General features: G+C 33.1%; 2 protein-coding genes and 1 non-coding gene across 8 annotated transcripts; 2 read left to right on the top strand and 1 right to left on the bottom strand.

Moving 5' to 3' along the window:
• Positions 1-1,015: 1,015 nt before the first annotated feature.
• On the bottom strand, positions 1,016-6,180 carry LOC114189036 (protein GID8 homolog). Of its 2 annotated transcripts, none has more exons than XM_028077734.1 (7): positions 6,008-6,180; positions 5,689-5,822; positions 4,972-5,131; positions 4,766-4,872; positions 2,847-2,978; positions 2,210-2,366; positions 1,016-1,375 (listed from the first exon to the last, which is right to left on the bottom strand). In XM_028077734.1, exons 2-7 carry the CDS (start codon positions 5,737-5,739, stop codon positions 1,254-1,256), a joined length of 729 nt encoding a protein of 242 aa, XP_027933535.1. In that variant the 5' UTR covers positions 5,740-5,822; positions 6,008-6,180; the 3' UTR covers positions 1,016-1,253. The 2 variants fall into 2 exon arrangements, with proteins under 2 accessions (XP_027933535.1, XP_027933536.1); XM_028077735.1 differs by having other exon boundaries at positions 5,689-5,795; positions 6,008-6,177.
• A 4,737-nt stretch (positions 6,181-10,917) lies between these two features.
• LOC114189123 (helicase-like transcription factor CHR28) lies at positions 10,918-20,030 on the top strand. 5 transcript variants are annotated; one of them, XM_028077831.1, is made up of 13 exons: positions 10,918-11,372; positions 12,317-12,395; positions 12,683-12,979; positions 13,093-13,632; positions 13,723-14,240; positions 14,648-14,719; positions 15,423-15,500; positions 15,595-16,474; positions 16,633-16,763; positions 16,936-17,157; positions 17,564-18,175; positions 18,312-18,521; positions 19,529-19,781. In XM_028077831.1, exons 1-13 carry the CDS (start codon positions 11,241-11,243, stop codon positions 19,631-19,633), a joined length of 3,876 nt encoding a protein of 1,291 aa, XP_027933632.1. In that variant the 5' UTR covers positions 10,918-11,240; the 3' UTR covers positions 19,634-19,781. The 5 variants fall into 5 exon arrangements, with proteins under 5 accessions (XP_027933632.1, XP_027933630.1, XP_027933631.1 ...); XM_028077829.1 differs by having other exon boundaries at positions 13,093-14,240; positions 19,529-20,030; XM_028077830.1 differs by having other exon boundaries at positions 12,686-12,979; positions 13,093-14,240.
• Positions 20,031-21,024: 994 nt separating this feature from the next.
• TRNAQ-CUG lies at positions 21,025-21,096 on the top strand. The gene has a single exon. It is a non-coding gene; the product is annotated as a tRNA-Gln (tRNA).
• Positions 21,097-22,071: the final 975 nt, after the last annotated feature.

The following is a 22,071-nucleotide window of genomic DNA, read 5'->3' as shown; positions in this document are numbered from 1 at the left end:
CACCCTGGTTTATGTGCTTTGGGTCAAAACCAACTGAACCCAACCCATCTTCTTCATTTTCTATCTGTCTCATATTTCTGCTTCTCTTCTTTTAATGTTCATGGTTTCTTTCGTAGATAAGAGGACAGTATTGCAGGATTAAATTTTGAAGGAACTTCTTCTCTTCCCTTTGTTTACTCTACTTTATATTCTTCACTTCTGTCGTTAGCTACAACACTCGTTCGTCTAAATTATTCACCATTGTTTTGATCTTCTAGAACGCGACGCGTTGACACACCAAATAAAAAAAACGATAGTAAACAGTATCTGTCGGCTGAATCCTTTTTAATTCAATTATTAAATTTAAAACTAAATATTCACTTTCACCTACAGGTATCACTTTTTTTTAGTTCTTTAAGTTTCTCATTTCAAGTTTGTGGGGGTGATGAGATCAATGGTGAGGCAGGAAGAAAGGGTGGTGCAGCAGCAGTGGGAGCTTTGTGGAAATGGAAATGATGGGTGGTTTGACAATGAGCACAACGGTAGTGGCAATTATGATGATCTAGGTGATGATGACATCCATATTAAATAATACCTGCAATGGCGATGTTTTGCAGTGCTATTACAAATAATGGTAGTAGCAGCTGGAGATCGTGCTGTAATACATTTAGGTAATCTTTAAAGGAAGATGAACCAGATAAATGAACCTTCAAAATTAGTTTGAAATTAAATTAAAAATCATACAAATTCATTGTAATCAAGCATTTTACTTTTAAAATCTATATCTAAAAACTAACACCGCACCCGAAGCAAGTCCTGAATCTTAAAAAATAGTAATACTATTCTGAAGTAACTTTTAAGTTGGTATGGGGAGAAAACAGTCACGCGTTTTCACCTTTTGCCAGAGAATTGTTTTCCTCATTAATGAAGCAGAGCTGCAAAGTGAATATTGCTGTAACGGTTTGCGCTAACCGAGAATAATGATAGACTCAGAGTAGGGCAAACTTGTATACTATCATCATGATCATGATCAAACTTATAATGCAACAACACCACCTTAACAATCGGTCATTTAAGAAAAGAATTGTTGACTGTATTAACAATCTTTTTGTACAGGAGTATGAAACCACCGGAAGAACTATCTACGAGGAAATGGATATCGAATTCAACAAATATCTTTCGATTAAAGCACATACACAATTTTTAATGCCAACGGCCGCAATATCTTCATCTAGAACCTAAATCCCCAATTTGAAATTGAAATGTTCAAGTATTCAAACAGCAGAATCTTCTAATATGGCGGTGGATAAATCGTTTATACGTGGATATGCAGCTTTCTCATCCAGCTGGTTTTGGGCCCATAGCAGCATCTTCAGCAAGCTCGGAAGTTTTGGGTCTGCCATAAAAAAATCAATCAGTGTAACCAATTAAAGGGCATAGCATTATTAAAGAAATTCAGATAACGAAACAGTAAAGTTGAAGCTTCTTAATAGAACACTGGAACATGATAACAACAACTATAGCGGGAAGTAAATTATTATCATCGCTCACTACATTATCCATGTGTTAACCATGAACAAACGGTTTTTATGATTGTCAATTAATTTGATATTTAGAAATGTTAAAAAAATACATGACAGCAATCATAATCACAATAAGAAAACATCCTCTCGCCATTCACATTCAGTGGATTACAATCACAATTTAAATGCAGAAGTTGAACTCCATAATAGTTATCTGCAAGTTATAGCTTTCCGGGAAGTGCATAGAGGGAAGAAATAGAGCATATTCAAACATAACTTTGGCATTGCCAATGACAGGTAAAGCAAAGAAACAAGCTATCAAATAATTGATACTAGTAGATGAACAGTAAGTCCTCTCTCTCAATAATCTTTTGGATTTAGATTTGTGAAAGCATGTGAATCTCTAGAGGTTTGAATCCATCGTTCAAGCATACAGAAAGTCATCAGAAGTCAGTTTAAGCACTCTCACGGAACAGTGGTTTAGGTGCCAATATGGCAAAAAAAGATTCTATTATGCTCCCAAATTTTACAATTGCTGATTCAACAAACCCTATATCTCAATCACAATATCAAAAAGCTTGTACGAATACATATGTACAAAATTAACACATCCACAAGAAAATTGAGCGTGCAAACTAGATTTAGAACCAGACATGCAAACTAAAGTTATATAAACACAAAAACAGACTTTTGCAGCAAACACAAACCTTTTTCATGACTCTGACTAGTAAGTATGGCTGCATTCACCTCACTCGCTGTCTTTAAACGCTGTGATATGTCAAGCAAGTCCCCAACAGGACAGTTAGAAACATCTTCAAAGGCCAGCAGTGCAACAGTCCTCTCCAACTCTTCCAAAAAGCTTTGCTGAAATGCAACAGGCAAGCGTTAGCACCAAGTCTCTGTATCCAGTTACATCAAATTTTCCACAATAACAATTTACTTTCCCATTTTTTTATATTTTCCTTAACTATAAGCAATTAAAGTAAATTGCCAACACAAACAAATACACCTCAATGAAAAGGCCATAAATTCTTCATAATAAAGATTTTAGGGGAAAATGCAATTTAGTCCTTGATGTTTTAAGAGGAGTATTTCACTTCCTAACTTTTTTAAATAAACAAAAACAACCTTTCTAGCACTCGTTACCAAGTAATTACCTTATTGGTATCAAATTGTTGCTATCAAAGACTATTTGCACACATTTTAAACGTGGCTTGGGAATGAGTAATACATTTTTTTCAGAGACCAAATTGCATAAGACCCAAAATTCACGATAGCAATTTACTTATTTTCAAGATTTCATGTGAAAAATAGAGATACAAAAATTTATTCCATGAGATTTACATTTTCCTCTCCCCTTGGTGCAAGCTCCTCTTGGGCAAACTCCAGTGCCTCTTCAACTTTTCCATTCCGAATTAGTTCTATCAATCGTTGCTGTTGAAGATGGAAAAATAATTGGGGATTTGTGTCTAGTATCTGCAGACAGTATTACAGAATGGAAAAGGCATTAACAAAAGATAGTCTGAGGTGTACAAAATTGTTTGGGTATTTTATTTGATGTCAGAATAATAATAATAACGTTTTAGAATGACACAAAAACAAAATGTTGTGAATACAAAAGAAGGCATTTTCCAGCAAGATGTATATGCGTAAATGAAATAAGCAGCATTCTCCTAAGTAATTTTTACATAAAAAATCTTAAGGATTACCAAACAGGTCATCGAAACTGAAAAAACTGAAAAAAAAAAAAAAAGAAGTAGAAACAGCACAAGGAATAAGCAAAAATAAAACATATAGAAGCGTGACGAAACTAAGATAGAAACTTAGGAGTAAAGGATATATAAATTGAACGTAATAACACCATTTTTATGCAATTCAGAGCATCTTTGTTCAGATTATATTATCAGATAGTGTTCTCAATCATAAGATGAAAAGCTTATTCTTTTAATCTTGTGTCAAATTATAAGATTCAAAACACGGAAAATTAACTTAAATATGACATATAAAGTATGCATAATTCTTAGGAGTGGAAGAGGCCAAGTTACTCATCAGGAACCTGTGACCTACACATGTTATGTTATGCTTAGGTCAAGTCAAACCTGTGCTCTTTTAAATGCCTCATTTAAGTAAAAGAAATGATTTCAGTCAGTCAAAAAGCCATTTAGGCCAAAAAAGTCACTGTACTTAAGTTACTACAAAATCATAACAAGAATATTGTCGGCATAGTACTAAATTTCAACTACCACGTTTTGAAATTACACTGTTTCTCTGTATAAACTTACTAACCTATGATAAAAAAAGAAAAAACTATCTAAGCCAGGTATACATTAGGACCCGAAAAACTATTTAGTGGAGTTTCTTTACATGTTTCAAAAACTTAACCTACGGAGTGGGCTTTTAAATGAGTTTTCAGTCTAGCTCAGACAATTAGAAAATGCCAAGGTTTTGAAGATAGGTCGAGGTCCATGGCCATTTTTGACAAAACATCCTGACAGTGACTGTCAGGAAACAAATGCAAGTCATAAATCAATTGAATGTATGAACTGTGAACCCCCTACATTAGACTAATGAAAACAGAATAAGGAAAGAGTCCACTAAGTGCAACGATTATTGAGTAACAATGTGAAACTCTTATTGAGTAAAATGAAAAAGAGAGGCAGAATAATTAAATATGGTGAATTTGTAGTGTTCCTTTCATTTAAGGATTTAAGCTAACTTTACTATTGAATTTCTTTGATGAGAACTGGTGGTAAAAAATGTTGAAGATGGGGGAAAGTATCATAAATCGTGTGATTGGTACTGATGATACAGAATTGATTGAATTGCACAATTCATTCCTGTATCTCGTGATACAAAGGCATATGCAACTTGTCACAATGGCTACCTTGGTAAATAGTTTGGTTCAAATTACAAATTGTAATTTTAAGCAGGTGAGGATAGTTGGGTATGAGATAGCATGAAGACCAACTAAAAGAGGCTGTATCATGTTCTGTTTAAATTTGATAACTCCCATCATGCCATTTAAAAAAAAAATGCAGCATAAAAGAACTTTCAACAGAGACAAATAATCTGTAATTTGCCATTGCTACACGGAGAATACAGTGCAGCAAGAGCGTTTCTAGTTATCCAGCACATAAGAATTTGAATCATGCATGCATCATGTGTATCATATCGTATCATATACACTACAAATAAAGGGAGCCTATGATTCATAGGAATTGAAAGTTATTATAAAATAAATAAATAAGTGAAGGAAAACCTACCTCTGGATTTAAGTCATTCACTTTCTCAATTGCATCCTCCACATTACCATTTTGTACTGCCTTCTTAACAGCCATGCGATCCGTTATTGTTGCAAGATCTATATCTGCTGTGGATCAATAAGGACAGACATATCTTCATAAAGAACACGATCTCTTCCACTCACACACGCAAAAAGAAACAAATAAATAAACCAAAAAGAGGATACGTTCAGTTCCAGACTCCGTTCGAAATTTCTCAGCAGCCTCAACGTAGCCTTCCGTAACGAGGAAATTCATTACCAATTTATTCATGTCTTCCTTTCTAATCTTCACATCATTAAGCTTTTTCTCCCATTCTTCTCTTGTTATGACTTTCTTAGTCGTAGCCTTCAGAAAATAGTTTCCAGGGATAAAAATCAATTGTCATCATGACATATATTTGAGTTAGTTCACTTCCATGCACCATGCACAATTGTCCATAAAAAGAAATACTTCACGAAATAAGACTAAAATTGACTCCATACACATCAATAGATTTCCCTCTACTTGTTTGCTGTGTAACGCAGGAATATATGAGAAACCAACGACCTTGATTGCTAAATTAATCTCGTCCCACAGCATTTCAAGAAACTAATAATCCAAATAGACCCTAAGTAGTTCAGTATAACACGAAGCACTACTTCTGTTTATATGACGTACTTGCAAAAATGTAGAATAAACTAATCCACAAAAACAGAATAAATATGAACAATAGTTCTGAGACTCTTTATAGTCACATGGAAATGGAATGCAGAATAAAGAATCAATGGGTTCTAAAATTCTTAAATGAGCACAAATTTAGATCCTTTGCACCACTGACATTAAAATTAAACTAATTAAATATGTATCCACTATTCGCAAAGACAAAAAGCGAGAGCGAGGGAGAGAGAAAGAAAGTCAAATACCATTGCCCCGATTTCTGCAAGTTGACGAATCACAAGCCAGAACAATGACATCAGTGCACAAAGTTAAACCCCATTTTTAACCCCAAACGACACGCGAGCTCCGTCACCTGAAAATCCGAAGAAAGGCACCAAAACTGCAGGTCGTGGATCAGCGTCAACAATTCAAATATTGAAAACAGTCACATTTCTAGTTTCCACACCCTTCCAATCAATGACTTTAAAAACAAAAACTAAGTCATCAAAACCCTATCGACGGAAGGGGAAAACAATATCCACAAGAAAAGGGAGGAAACAAATTAAGAGCAGGAAGAGAATTCACCGCAAAATCAATTTTCCAATGAATTGTGCTCGGACTTCATTCCCCGGAAAAGTGGTGAAAGAAGGTGTATCAGCGTCTTAGGAAGGTGCGCCGGCGATCCCTTTCTTGAAGCTGAATCGTAATGCAGGGTTCTAGACTCGTCTTTCAAAGTCATATACAGATATTTGCTTTTGGGTTCGGATCCGGTTCTTTTTATAACCGATCTCATATGAAGGCCCAATTAATAGCGGAAAAAAATTTTCAATAGATTATTTAGTTTTTCAACTTTTTTTTTTCTAATTATTACTTTAACTTTTACATCTTTTATAAGATGAAAGTTTAATACATGATTAAATTCATAATGATTATTTTAGTTGAAAAATAGTTAGATTTATCGATAATAATTTAAGTAATTTGTTAAAACTATTCACACATATTTTGTAAAAAATATTAAAATGAATTATGTTCAATGAAGAGTTATTATTGTTACTAGTGTACACACAGATACTGTCGCGCATGTATGTACGCATTTTTTAAATATGCGTGATATTATTAAGTTAATATATAAAATAAATTTATATTTATTAAAAAGAAAGTGAAATATATAAGAAAATATGAGAAAATAATTGTTAATAAATAGAAAAAAAAAAGTTTGTAAAAGTAACGGTCAATTTTCAAAAATTTAATAAATAATTATATTTTAAAAGGTAGAATTGATATTTTGAAATGAGAACATAAAAGAAAAAATCCTCTTTATATATTGTTATAGATTATTATTTTATTTTTATATTTTTGTTTTTATTTGTCTATGTGTTTTTAGAGTATTCACTCTTCATATGAAATGTAGAGGATATGAAATGGAAAGAGAGGATTAGCAAGCTATTGCCATGGTCCTTTGGGTGATAGAAGGTGATGTTGAGGGGTTTATTTCAAATGCAACTCTGATATTAAAGGATGACACACTCTAATTTACGAAATTACTCCTTCATATTTCAATTTTCACGTGATTTATTCATTTCTTCTTATTATAAAAACAACATGATAAAAATTAGAAACACAAAACAAAAAGTAGTATGGTTATAATAAAAATTTATTACTTCTAAAATTACTATTAAAAATAAAATTAAATCTTTAGGTAAATAAATTATTTCTCACCTTACAATTAAATTTATTTTCATACCAAATATATTGTATTATATATGTTTTTATAAATAATTTTTTAATAGTTTCAATTATTCAATAAAATTTATAAAATGATTTTAAATCATTTATATATCATTTTATATTACTTTTAACGATATGGATATTTTGGTAATCTAACTCTTTTATCTATTAAATCTTTTTAATATGTCACATCAATCAATACAGTTACAAAGTTTACTCTCTAGTTTTCCTAAAAGAACACAGCTCGACCCACGGGTTTGTGGGTTAGTGAATTGAAAGAAGGGATGTCGAAGTGAGCCAAGCTGACTCACACAGGTTGAGTAAAAAATAGTCAGTTCAATCTCGCTCACTCTTTAATAACTCAAAAATTTTGCAATCCAACCCAACCCACCACAGGTTGGTGGGTTAGAGGATTTGTTAACTCACGGATTGAGACCTATTTTGATATCTTTAATTAAAAGATGAAAACATAAAAGAAAAAATAATTAAAGCATTGGTGAGCTCTATATGAATAAAGGTCTTTAAAAAAAAAAAAAACCTTATAAAAGATTTACCATTTTAATCTTACTACTTGTATCCATAAATAATTATTTTTATATCGTTTTAGTTTAACATAACAAATAATAACTTTTGATTAAATTAAGTCAACTCATAAACTATTTCATTTATACTTAAAAGGCAAAACGTCACAGTAAAAAAAAAATATAGTAAATTTTGATAAATACAAAAAATAATGAGTGCGTGTGTGTTTATTGTATTCATAATAAATGCACAGGCATGCAGGGGAGCTCAATTCCAAGCAGTAAGAAATATAACCAAAATATAACGATATTTGGCAATTATACTGTAGTATTCATGAGGCATATTAGTATTAATTAAAAGAATAAGAACGACTAACAGGTAATGACAGGATTGAGGCAAGGTAATATAAAACAGGGTCCAATGATCAAGGGTAGAAGTATGTTTTAATCACATTCTTAGACAGACACACAATATTGAAGTGTTATTGATTTGAGTATCAAAATGTCTGTAGATATCCACCCTCCGGAGACATTATACTAGGAGCAGTTCAAAGGTAGGTCCTGTGAAGAACAAGCGGAAGGTTGAAATTCTTGAGATCACTTAGTTCCAAACAATAAACAATAACACATGACAATGCCAATGTTACTGTCATGTATGTTAGTATGATGTGTTAGTGTTAGCACCACATCTTTAGTATCAACACCATGTGTTAGCATCAATACTGTGTCAGAGTCAACGTCATGTGTCAGTGTCAACACTAAATATTTTCTTTTCACAATTTTTCATAAAATAGAACAAGTTTTGTAATTTATTGATTAGTAAATTGAATTCAACTATATATTGGAGAGAAACAACGTTGTATTATTTAAAAATAAATATAGGAAAATTTGAGTCTCATATCGAATAAAAAACAAAACATCATTATCGTTATGAAAAATGACTTAATAATTGATTTAAAAAAAAAAATACTCAAGTGAAAAAAAAAAACACAAGGGGACGTAAGTAAATAATAATAATATTACAAATATATAGATGAAAAGTAGTATTTAACTCTACAATTATTAATATAGAAAAAAACTAAAACTAAAGATACAATAATAATTATAAACAATTAAAATACCTTTATATGATAGTTTTTTATTATTTAGTATTGAATAATTATTTCATAAGAAAATATTAACCGGTTTTTTAAAAAAGTTTCTACAAATTTTATAATAAAAAATTTGAATTAAAATAACAAATGTAAAATATGGTTTTTTTTTATTTCAAATTTATATTAAATTAAAATAAAATCAAAATTTAATTATATGTCTAGTTTAAATATCTTTTTAAATTAATTCTAAATAAATAACTTATCAAAACTGAAATAAATAATATTAATTAAACTAATGACAAGGAATTATTTTGTATTTATATATTTAAAAATGTTAAAAAGTAACATTAATAATTATATTGTAATAAATTAATGTTTTAAGATATGTAAATAATATGATAAATTTGAAACTTACAATTGGGTTCATACTAAATGTTTTAAACTCAGTTACATGTGAAATTAAATGGCAAGTATAGAAAAGTGTTAAATAAAGTGATATAAAGGGACAAGGACAAAGATTTAAAGGGTGGATTTCACGAAATAAACTCAATGCAACAATTTACACAACATATATCCACGTACTCGAGCATTCACAAGATAAGTACACAAGTTATAAACTTCTATGTAAAAGTATTGATCCCTTAGTTATTTTAATACAAGTTTTGCATTAAGAGAAAATATTTAGAATGACTACGAGATTAAAGTCTATGTCTAAAATCAAACCTCTTAGTTGTTATATCAATGTTCAGGTTTCAAAATATTTTCAATGATTATACACCACAAAATATAATAGATAAAAATCATGCATTTGAAAATATAAAATATAACACAGTGGTAACGAAAAAGATTGATGCATAAGAAAAGCTACAAAAAGTTTAGATATATTACATCAAGAGTGTTAGGAATCAAAGTGTGAATCTAAGTCTCACATTGACCAAAAATGAGAAAGTAAAACACTATATAAGAATCAAGACCCATAAACCTATTGCCTTAAAGTTTTGGGTTGAGAGTGATGTCAGTGTCGTTAAAAATCTTAGTTGTGTTCTCACATTTAAAACTATTCCTTTTGTTGCATTATTGGCTTTTGGACTACTATCAAAAAGTAGTTGTCCGTTGGGCGAACATATCTTAATTGGGTAAGAAAATCTTGGTTGTGTTCTCACATTTAAAACTATTCCTTTTGTTGCATTATTAGCTTTTTGACTACTATCAAAAAGTAGTTGTCGGTTAAGCGAACATATCTTAATTGGATAAGAGGTTACTTACGTGTTAGACCAACTTCTTCCATTTGATGGGCGAACGACATACTCGTTGGGCGACTTACTAATGTTCTCATTTGGAGAATATATTAATGACTCGATGAAAGTGTTATGAAAATCAATTTTAAATTCTTCTCTAATCTTCCAATTTTATACAAAACAACCATACAAAAAAGGAATTATATATATCTTAAAAGAAAATATAAAAATCCTAAATATTTCCACTAAAATAATACAACATGCATTGTATAAAGACAAAGGGGTTAAAATAAACATGAAAAATAAGTAATTATCACACTTATTCTATAAAATTTAAAAATATTTAATTAAGTTCCAACTTGATCAATTTTTTGAATCTTAATTAACCCAATAAAACTTACAAATCCTATTTTTATATGTAGTAATAGATGAAACACTGACTAGGACTTTGAGCTTTAGTCCCGCTGGATTAGATTCCCATCAAACTTTACTGATATAGTATAACCTGAATTTGATATTTAAAAAAATATATAATAATATCATGTTAAAAACAAAATTGTAAATTTTAAATATGTTTATAAATATTAAAATATAAATTTATATCGAATAAAAAAAATCCACCTCTGACTACAATTACCCGTTTACTCAATATTAACCCCAATCTAAATCAATCCAACCATTTATGCTCAAATTTATTTCAAATTTTAAATACAGATTTTTTTCCCACCCTTCCACTAACTTCCGGTACCAGTTTGGAAGCCGAAGGGCAAAGGATTGTATGGAAAAATGAATACGGCGTCGTACAAGAGACGTGACGTGTGGAGATTCTCCATGTCCGCGCGCACTGTAACTTAAATAACAACCCAATCATAAGGCGAGCAGGCTTTCTTAACCTGCGCACCCTCTAGCCCTTTGCCACCCCAAACCATATTTAAACCTACGTCCACGATTCGCGAACGACTTTGTCATTTCTCTCTCTAACTTTCTCTCTCTCCTCCCACCACAGCACGACGTGACGAAGAAAAGTCGAATCACGAACCTTCGCAGAAACCTCCGCTGATTCTTCACGAACCCGCGCGTCACGCCTTTCTCTCTCTTTCCCTTTTAGAATGGGTTTGATATCATCCTCGCTCTTCGATTCCGAAATTCTCCACCGGAGGTTTTGCTTTTGTGGCCGCGGCTTCTAGAAAAGCGAGTTAGGGTTTTTGATGCGATCGATCTCGTTAGGTTCTCGGCGATGATGGCGGATGAGGGATTCGGCTACGCGTGCTTCTTGGACGGTGACGGGAACGCCGCCGATGACGACAAGTTTTGCATCGATCTGGAAACTGTTATGAGCGTTCTCGACGAGGATAACAATCCCTCTGAGGTATAGTTTTGTGCTTGCAACGAGAGTGTGCGCGTGCCCCAACGATTTGTGAGGGGAAATTATTGTGAATTCCGATTAGATAGTGTGGAAAACTGGAATTCAACTGTTCCACTTTACCAATTGTTTTATATTCATGCTTCAACGCCTTTTGTATAGTTTTCTTGTTTGATTATATAAGATGTGGAACTTCTTGCACTGTTAATTTTCAATGAATGCAGTACTTCAGTTTTATCCAATGTCGCTTAGGTTCCCCGTTGGGATTTTGTAAAATTTCAGTAACATTATTAGTTCAGGCCAAGGTGTATGTATACTGAGCACGCAGCTTTGTAGTAGTGTTTTTAGGAAAATCACAATTTCTTTAAAGTAATCTTTAGTTAATCTGTGTAATTTTCTTCTGTGTACTAATCTTTTTTTAAAAGTTATGTTCGTTGCAACGTGAATGACGTGTTGAATCCCTCATTCCTAGAATGATCTTCGATCTTGCCAGTGACATTTTTATTCAGAAGATCTCTGTCGGATCATGTATGGTTTATCCAGTTGGGACAAACTTGCAAATCTGTTTTTGCACCTTTTATGAACAAAGAGTATTGCCATGCTATTTTTCTGCGCGTTTTCAATTCGTTGTTGTTTATGTTGAAGGACGAATGATATTTTATGACTAGTTTGTGCTTTCACTCATTTGTTTTTTATTAAATTTATGGGATGCTGAATGAGTAGTTAGTGTTGATGATCATTCCAAAAGGTGCTTAACAATTACAAGGATATCGAGAAGTCATAACTTCTGTTACTATATTTTCCTCTTGGTCTTTTCAATTAGCTAAGTTCGAGAACATCATTAAAATGATTGCTTACATTCAAACCAAATCCTTTATGCCTCTTTTGAATAACTAGCATTCATATGTGATGTTATCATCTATTCTAATCTTCTGGATGTCATGCTGCAGAGTAGTCCCGAGGATTTTTCATTGAAAAATATTTCACCTGGTGAATCTGGCATCCATGATAATTTTCTACTTCAAAACGGTATGTGGACTTGTGTGGCCTTTTTTAGTCATTTCCGCTGCTTATTGATTGTAATTAGTCTGTTGAACTTTATAGGGACATTCTTTAACTCTGATATTGGAATTGATATGTAATGTATTTGCTAATACTTTACATTGACTCTAGACTGTTTCCCTTGCCTACTCACTAGTGTCTCAAGTGGCCCCTTTTCTTAGGTTTGACATTAGTGGTTTCAGTTATAGGTTGTTCTGAGTTCTGATCATATGGGTTAGATTTTTAGACCAAGGGCTAACTAGTTTGTGATTCAGCAGGGAATTCTGTGCTTGAATGTGAACATGAAAACCAGGGACCTTCACCACAGACTTTCTCTTCCCCAAATGCTCTTGCTGGTGGTTACATGGACCATGAAGGTGATGATTTTGACTTCACAGAAAGGACAGGAGTTTCCAATTGTGAGATGCCTGCTTACATATGCACAAGATTTCCTGATGCTGAGGTTAATTCAAGCAATGTAGCTGTATGTGGAGATAGTTTGAAACTGACTATGTGGAAGTGTGAAAATGATAACCAAATCAAGCATGTAGGATATGGTGCAGAATCTGAACGTATGTATAATCTTCACTAGGTTATGATTAGTCTAAGACATTGGCAACTTGTTCATTGTTATGCTTGAATTTTTAATGCTTGGCTAGTGGCTGATTAAATTTTATGCATGCAGCTGCTTCACATGGTTCTATCATTGAGAATATTGATGTAAAATTTGATGATTATGAAACCTATACGAAAGAGATCACTGGACCTTCTGGTAAACAGGAAAATGACTCGTGTACATCGTTTGAAAGATCGTTTGTCGATGCTGATAGATTGTCTTATGTTGCAACTTCAACTGATTCCTCTATTTGTCAAGGTTCCAATGTTCCCAATGATTTTAATGACTATTATCCTTCTTTTAATATTTACCAAGGTATGGATGATAGGCCTGCTATTGCCAACGCTTCTGATTGTTTGTTTAATGGTGCTTATCCTCACGTGTGGGAAAATGAAAAAATGACGAGGAACATGAAGGTCAACAAGATGGAGTTATTTACTGATACAAGTGGTGGCATGCGTTCCATCATCAGTGGGGGGATGTCTTTTCAAGATAATCAATATACGTTCCAAGATAGTAAATATGCATCGTCTTTTCCTGGTAATGTTCTCTTTGAAGACAGTGCATCAGTGCAACAGTCAACTTGTGCTTCATATATTTCAAGTGCAGGTGAATCACTTAATGTCAAAACTGATAGAGATGGACTGATTATGCGTTACCAAAATCCTGCTCACAGTGAGGATGCTGAGTTCAATGTAGGTCAGGAGATGAAACAACTACCTGGTACTTTTCCTGCAGTTGGATCTCAGGGTAATGATTTATTGAGGTGTGAGGATAGTGTTACATTCACAACGACCGAGAAAGCCAAATATTATCAAGACGCTATTGGTGGAGCTGCCAATTACTTTCCAGGAATTATGGGAAACTTAAATTTAAAACCATTTGACAAATCTTTGTATAATCTCCAGACATCAATTGCCAGTGGGAAGCTGTATAATTGTGTTATGAGTGAAGGAGAGGGAAAATCAATTGAGCATAGAAGTATTGATTCCCAGCTTTCAAAAGGAAGTACCGACAAATCCAATATTGAGGATGAATCTGATGTTTGCATTATTGAAGACATCAGTCACCCTGCACCTGTGAGTCGATCAGCAGATCTTGGGAATTCCCTCAACACATTACAATCTTCAAGAGGTGTTTATACTCATTCTTCTACGGTGGGAGTTATGAGACCAAAGGCACGTGACGAGCAGTACATATTACGAGTTGCATTGCAGGTTGACACTTTATCCTCTGTAGTCCTTGGCAGTTTGAAGGGTATTCTTTGCACGTGCAGTCATGCACATTAGTTGACCCCCTTTCTGTCAGGCACTTTCAAATCATATCATATAATGTTTTCTAATAATTATCGGAGGTATGTGAATTGATGCGATTTGGTGGAGATGGTAATGCATGTATAATTTAGAATGTTATATTTGGGAAATAATTGGTTATTTTATGGCATCTGTAAAGGATTTGCGACTTTTTCTCTTGGGTGTGGTGTGAAAGATTATGATCAGCGTGATATTGTCCCTGCACCATCCCTGGTTATTGCTATTTTCAAATTTTGCCATGGCTTGCATGACATATTAATATCTTACTGTCCTGGTTTTCTCAAACTCAATAACTTCTGTTGATAACGCAGGATCTTTCCCAACCAAAATCAGAGGTTAGTCCACCAGATGGACTGCTGGCAGTTCCTCTTTTACGACATCAGGTTATATTCTTGAATCGTTTTATATGTTGTGTCTCTCCTTTAAAAATACTATTATATAGGTGTTTTAAGTCTGTTCTGCCAGCTTCTTCCAAACTAAAATGAATATCTGGATCTGTAATTTGGTAGTCAAAAGCCAAAAAAAAAAACATTATTTTTGTGATTTATTTTGCAAATTTGCATCGGTGATATAAATTGGGTAGTTATTTTACCAAAAATATGGATAACTTCTAAAATTAGTCTATAGGATTATTCATTTCCACGCTCACAAAACAAGATCAGAGTATGAAATAATTGTAGTGCTTCAATATTTCTAAGTTCTTCCATAAGGCCTTGATTCTTTATTGAATCACTATAGCTTCCCTCTCTTTGCCACCCCAACAGGTTTTATGGGGTTATACCTTCCCCACTCCTTGATGCAAATGTGTGCAATGTGGTTGAAAAGTAAATTCCCCATTTTCACCCTTAATCACTTTATCGTTGCGGCCTTAGTAAACAAATAACTGTATGAGGCCTAATAATCAATTATATATTGTTTGTTGGTTAACTGTACAAGTGGTTCGAAGTTTTTGGTTATTCCGAGTCTTTTATGAAACTTTTCGTTTATTAATTTCAACCCAAATTTTGTTTTGATGCCCTGATAACTTGCTTACTCTGTATGTTTGAATCACCCAACTGAAATGGTTGTTTTTTTTTTTTTTTACAGAGAATTGCTTTATCATGGATGGTTCAGAAGGAAACTTCAAGTTTGTACTGTTGTGGAGGAATTCTTGCAGATGATCAGGTGAGTGCAATGCACTCGTAATCTGAGATGATAGTTGACTATCAACAAATTATTTGAATTCCTTGCAAGAAATTTATACTTTATTCTCTTGTAGGGTCTTGGAAAAACAGTGTCGACCATTGCTTTAATATTAAAGGAAAGACCTCCATTGGTGAATAAATCCAACATTGCAAAGAAAAGTGAATTAGAAACTTTGAACCTGGATGCAGATGATGATCAGCTTCCTGAGAGTGGCGTAGTGAATACTGAATCTAATATTGTTCAAGATTTATCTTGTATAAATACAAACAAGAACATGAATTTGCTAGTGCATGTAAAAGGAAGGCCGTCTGCAGGAACCCTTGTTGTTTGTCCAACTAGTGTCTTGCGGCAATGGGATGAAGAGTTGCACAGTAAGGTAACTGGCAAAGCAAATCTTTCTGTCCTAGTGTACCATGGTAGCAATCGAACAAAAGATCCTTATGAGCTTGCCAAGCATGATGTTGTTCTGACGACTTATTCAATTGTCAGCATGGAGGTCCCTAAGCAGCCTCTAGTTGACAAAGACGATGAAGAAAAAGGAGCTTATGATGATCCTGCAGTATCAAGCAAGAAAAGGAAATGCCCTTCTAGTTCTAAAACTAGCAAGAAGGGACTGGACTCTGCGATGCTTGACTCTGTTGCTCGTCCTCTTGCGAAAGTGGCTTGGTTTAGAGTTGTCCTGGATGAGGCCCAGAGTATCAAGAATCACAGAACTCAAGTTGCAAGGGCTTGTTGGGGTCTTAGAGCAAAGCGTAGATGGTGCTTATCAGGGACTCCTATCCAGAATGCAATCGATGATCTCTATAGCTACTTCAGATTTTTAAGATATGATCCTTATGCTGTGTACACATCATTCTGTTCCACAATTAAGATCCCTATCAGCAAAAGTCCATCGAAAGGATATAGAAAGCTACAAGCTGTCTTAAAAACAATCATGTTACGTCGCACAAAAGGTAAACTTGAATGCAAGAAATTCACATCATCACTTAAGGAGGTTATTAGACATCTTTTGTCTTTTCTATTCTAGTGTATTATCCTTATTGTTTGCTATTATGTTTAACTTTCAATTTTTTTTTGTATATAACCATGCTACGGTCATAATTTGCTGTAGGCACACTTCTTGATGGGGAGCCTATCATTTCTTTGCCACCTAAATCTGTAGAGTTGAAAAAAGTGGAATTTTCACAGGAGGAACGTGATTTCTATTCTAGACTAGAGGCTGATTCCCGAGCACAGTTTCAGGTCGCATTCTTAATCTTTAGAACAGTCTGGAAATATTCAAATAATGAAAACATCTTTCTTTTTTTTTTCATTGTTGTGCTTTTATTCTATCCCAAAAGAAGGGGGGGGGGGGGTATTCTTGGTGGTATATTTTAATGGCAATACTTATTAAATTCCTCTTGTCATGTCATAGGAATATGCTGATGCTGGAACTGTGAAGCAAAATTATGTTAACATTTTATTGATGCTTTTGCGCCTTAGACAAGCATGCGATCATCCCCTGCTTGTCAAGCGTTACAATTCTAACTCCCTCTGGAAATCTTCAGTTGAGATGGCAAAGAAGCTTACTCAGGAAAAACGATTATCTCTTTTAAATTGTTTGGAAGCTTGTTTGGCCCTCTGCGGTATCTGTAATGTATGTTTTGACTGTACCTTTTTATTCCTAAATGAATGTTACATGGATTAGTATGACTGTTATTCGATATGAGAGAACACAATATTCTAGTAATTACTGAGAAATCAATGCTTAAAATGATTTTGTACTTCTGTTTATTCCAATTTTTTATTTTCTGTATATTATGTTGATGTTGAGGGGGATGGGGGTTGTGACCGAGGAAAATAAGACAGTGGACTAAATAGAGACCTGCTTTCACTACTTGTTGCATTTAATAATAGGTAGAAAGGATGATCAAGATTTATTTTCTTAAACGCTCTTGCTTGATCGGAGTTGAGATTTACACGGTTGTAATTGTATTTTTAAAAACACCAATTTACCATATCCTGACTTCGATCTAATATCTCCTTTCTTGGTTTCTGTGTAGGATCCTCCTGAAGATGCTGTTGTTTCAGTTTGTGGTCATGTTTTTTGTAACCAGTGCATTTGCGAACATCTTACTGGTGATGACAATCAGTGCCCTGCTACAAACTGCAAAATTCGATTAAGCATGTCTTCAGTGTTCTCCAAAGTCACATTGAATAGTTCTTTTTCTGATCAGGCTTGTGATAATTTGCCTGCTTACTCTGGTTGTGAAGTGGATGAATCTGAGTTTTATTCTGAGAGTCAGCCATATAATTCTTCAAAAATTAGGGCTGCACTTGAGGTGTTGCAGTCTTTGTCTAAACCACAATGCTGTGCTCCCCAAAGCAATTCTGTGCATAGCACTCTGGGGGAAACTACTGATGGGCTCGGCAGCTCATCTTGTGACCGAATGAAATCCTCAAATGAATGTCCTGAGAACCAAAATGTGTTAGAGAGAGCCTCTAATAATTCAATTGGTGGTGAGAAAGCTATAGTGTTTTCGCAGTGGACTAGGATGCTAGATTTACTTGAAGCATGTCTTAAGAATTCTTCAATCCAGTATAGAAGACTTGACGGAACAATGTCTGTCTCGGCAAGGGATAAAGCTGTTAAAGACTTTAACACTCTCCCTGAGGTATGTAATATAGTCAAGCCCACCTAGTGGGAAATGGCTTTGATTACTTTATTTAATATTATTGGTGAGATGGTATTATTTGATGATTTTTCTGTCTGCAATGTAATGTTCAGTGGGATTTATCTGTCCTTTTCAGGTTTCAGTTATGATTATGTCTTTGAAGGCTGCTAGTCTTGGTCTGAATATGGTTGCTGCCTGCCATGTTCTTATGCTAGATCTTTGGTGGAATCCGACAACTGAAGATCAAGCTATAGACAGAGCGCATCGTATTGGACAGACCCGTCCTGTCACAGTCTTGCGGTTAACTGTTAGAGATACAGTTGAAGACCGTATTTTAGCTCTGCAGGTATTTTCTTTTGGTTGCCTTGTAAACATGCCCTTTTGTAAAAGGGGAGATTTTGCCATGTTGGTCTGGTTGGTTTATGAACTTAAAAACAATTCTTTTGGGGGAGAATTTGATAAAAAAAGTTCTTGGAATCAGTTTGGAATGCTACTGAACTCTCGATGGACAATTGCACACATATCACAATTCATTAATAATTAAGTTCATATGTGGGTTGGTGATTTTTTCTTTAAACTACTTGAAATATTTCTGTTTAGCCCTTCTGATTCCTTTTGTTTTTGGGTTGTGTTTGCTGAATATTCATTGTACACTAGTATTCATGTGTGCGTATAACTCATTCTTTTAGATGGGAACTTTTAATGTGACAATTTTTTATATAGCACACAATTTAATGTGAATATACAATTATTTTTAAAGTATATGAGAAAGAATACTCAAAGCAATAATCTTACTTGCTTCATTATGGTATGGTTATGAAGGCTGCATTAGCTATGTAGTTGATGTTATTGATAGATGCATTTATATACGTTATATGTCCTGGTACGGAATTTGCCATATTTTCGAATGAATTTTTTTCGAGCTTATATATATATATATATATATATATATATATATATTACAGTATTTCTGAATAAAATATAGTTTGTTTATAGATAATGATACGTGTTACTTTAAAAAGCATGTGCATCACTAGTTTTTACCTTTTAATAACGTACTTCAAGATTCTCCTATTATCTTTTGGACGATGATATACAAACACTCTTATTTTAAAGTATAAAATGATTTAGGATGAATCAATATTTTTTATTTTTTTATTTAAGAAGTGTTAAAAGTTGTAGAAAAATTGGAAGATGTACATGTAAAATTTTCCTCATCTTTTTCTTCTATTGTGATTTAATTTTGATTTTTTTAAATATTTATTTGTCTAATCTTTGCATCTGGGCTTATACATGTTGTATCACGGTTGCTCATGCTAGAAAACCTTTGTTTTCTTCTATATGCACTTGCAGCAAAAAAAGCAAAAAATGGTTGCGTCTGCCTTTGGAGAGGATGGAACTGGTGGTCGTCAAAGTCGCCTTACTGTGGATGATCTAAAATACCTGTTCATGATGTGATTAGACATATATACATACAGATATAATTTTAATTTTTTGGATTGGTGATTTTTTTCCTAGGAGCAGGCGTCAGTGGGTTGGTTTTTGGCGGCAGCAGAAGAAACAGGGTGCTGAAATTTTTCTAACATGGCCTCTGTTGACACGTGACAAGAAAAAGTTAAATGAATTGTCTTTAGTGAAGGGATGATTCAATTGTTTACCTTGAAATTTTGGTTTAGTCGTTAACATTTGTATAGGTTGTTGAGAGTATAGCATAGACAGAAACATAGAAATTGTTGTGCTCCTTGTAAATAGTATAGATAGATAATTAACATCTTTTTCCTTTTACAGTCTTTCTTGCTCTAATTGGTGTTTTTTTTTATAATTATTTTGGCTTAGTTGTACAAATAATCCTTTATCTTTTTGCGTTTTATATATCTGTTACTACTCTTTTATCTTCTGAAAATTTATTTAGCTATTTGTGCTTTTAAAGTTAACTCCATCCATGATGTTCCCCTCTCCTTTCTCTCTCTCTTCTCTCAACTGTACTTGCTTCTTTTTCTACACGCCTAACCTATTATCCCTCTGCCTGTAATTACCCAAACCCCTTCCTCTTCCCTCTCGGCAACTAGTATCTTACTGAATCCCTTTTCCAACAAAATAACCGTAACAGAAAAAATAAAAGGAAGAAATCCTATCCTTTTTTTAAGTTTGGCAAGAACAAGAAAAAAGGGGTACTTTCTATCTAAGACAGATGTTAAGAGCGACATTTTAGGGTGTATTGTATGAAGCAAATTTTGATTAGTTTTTGGAGAAGAAAATATAGAACTGGACTAATCAATCATTAATAAATATATACAGAGGTAATATAGATGACAGTTTTTTACACTTAGTAACATTAAAAAGGTCACACAAAATATGTAAAAAAATACAATTATTTAACTCAACGGAGAAAAACGAAAGTCACAACAAAAATCACTAAGCTAAATCCAATAGGACTCCGTAAGGTTTCAACTAATACATCCTTCGTCGGAAATGAAAAAAACTCTTTCCTGAAATATATATAAAGCAATAACAGCTTTCCAAGCGAAGTATCCATAAAGTCAAGGTCATGGTTTGTGGTTTTCGTGTTTTGGTCGGGTGTATTGTAATCTTAGTTATGTAAATTTTCGCATTATTATTCAATGTCTCTGGTGTGGAAGGTTTGTTATATGTTATACTTTTTAATAAATTAGAATACAAACATCTGTAAGAGGACTTTCGTCATAAGTTTTGAAAGAAATACATGATATAATGTGTACTCTATTTGGTGTTTAGACACATCACAGTATCAAAATTTTTTTTTTGATCGGGTAGTGGTATTGTAAAGGAAAAATGTTTTTATAGCAGCATTCCGTAAGTATATCATCAATGGTCTCATGGTCTAGTGGTTAGGACATTGGACTCTGAATCCAGTAACCCGAGTTCAAATCTCGGTGGGACCTCTTTTTCTTTTTGAAGTTTGATATTTTCTTGCAATTTATTAAAAATAATTGTTTAATAATTGACAATGTTATTTTGATGCACAGAGAAATACTATAACACGACGAACATCAAAAGAAACATTGCAACAGCTCGATTAGTTTTTGTGATAACATTTATTAACTTGTTAAAAAAAAATGAAGTCAAACACAACATGCAATCCCATATAAATTAATAAAAATATTAAATACAATTTGATCTTTAAAAACAGAAGATATATTAATACAATCCTAAAACATGCAGGACTATAAGAATATAACATTTATACAAACCAACTAAAAATCAATTCTAATTTTAAGCACAAACCACTCACTTACAATAACTTTCATATAATGATTTTAAACATTTTTTTTTTTTAGACATGATTGTTTCCATCCTTCTTTTATTTCTTTAAATTTCTCATCTTCAAAGTTTGAAGATGAGTACAGAGAGAATGAAAGAGAAATTGAGTGAGTATCATATTGCGTTAGTGATAAAGCAAAGAGGAGGAATGTTGAAAGTGATGTTTAAGTGTAGAGTGTATGGGAGGTCATCTACAAGATGAAGATGGATGATGGGATTTGAAGAGGATGATGACAAGAGATGGATTGTAGAGTATAAATTTGAGGAATAAAATGTTGAAAGCAACCTTCAAAAGAAAAAACTTTTAAATTCACATATAAATAATATGTGAAATACCATTTGTAAAGTCAAAAAATTTGTAAGATCATTAGATAAAAAAGATTACATCTATTTACTTTTAAAATTTATGGATCAAACTTATTAAAGTTTTGAATAATAACACTATTTAATTTCACATTATAATTTAAAAGACTAAAATCATATTAATATATAAATATTGAATTGAGTTTATATAAGTTTAAGTTGGTTTTGTTTGATACAATTAAACTAAATTCAAATTTCATTGAGTTATAATATGAGTGCTCTAGCCTACTTTT

Source organism: Vigna unguiculata, chromosome 6, assembly GCF_004118075.2.
Source record: "Vigna unguiculata cultivar IT97K-499-35 chromosome 6, ASM411807v1, whole genome shotgun sequence".
Lineage (NCBI taxonomy): Eukaryota > Viridiplantae > Streptophyta > Magnoliopsida > Fabales > Fabaceae > Vigna > Vigna unguiculata.
Note: the sequence above shows the minus strand (reverse complement) of the source record. Positions and strands in the feature narration are given on the sequence as shown.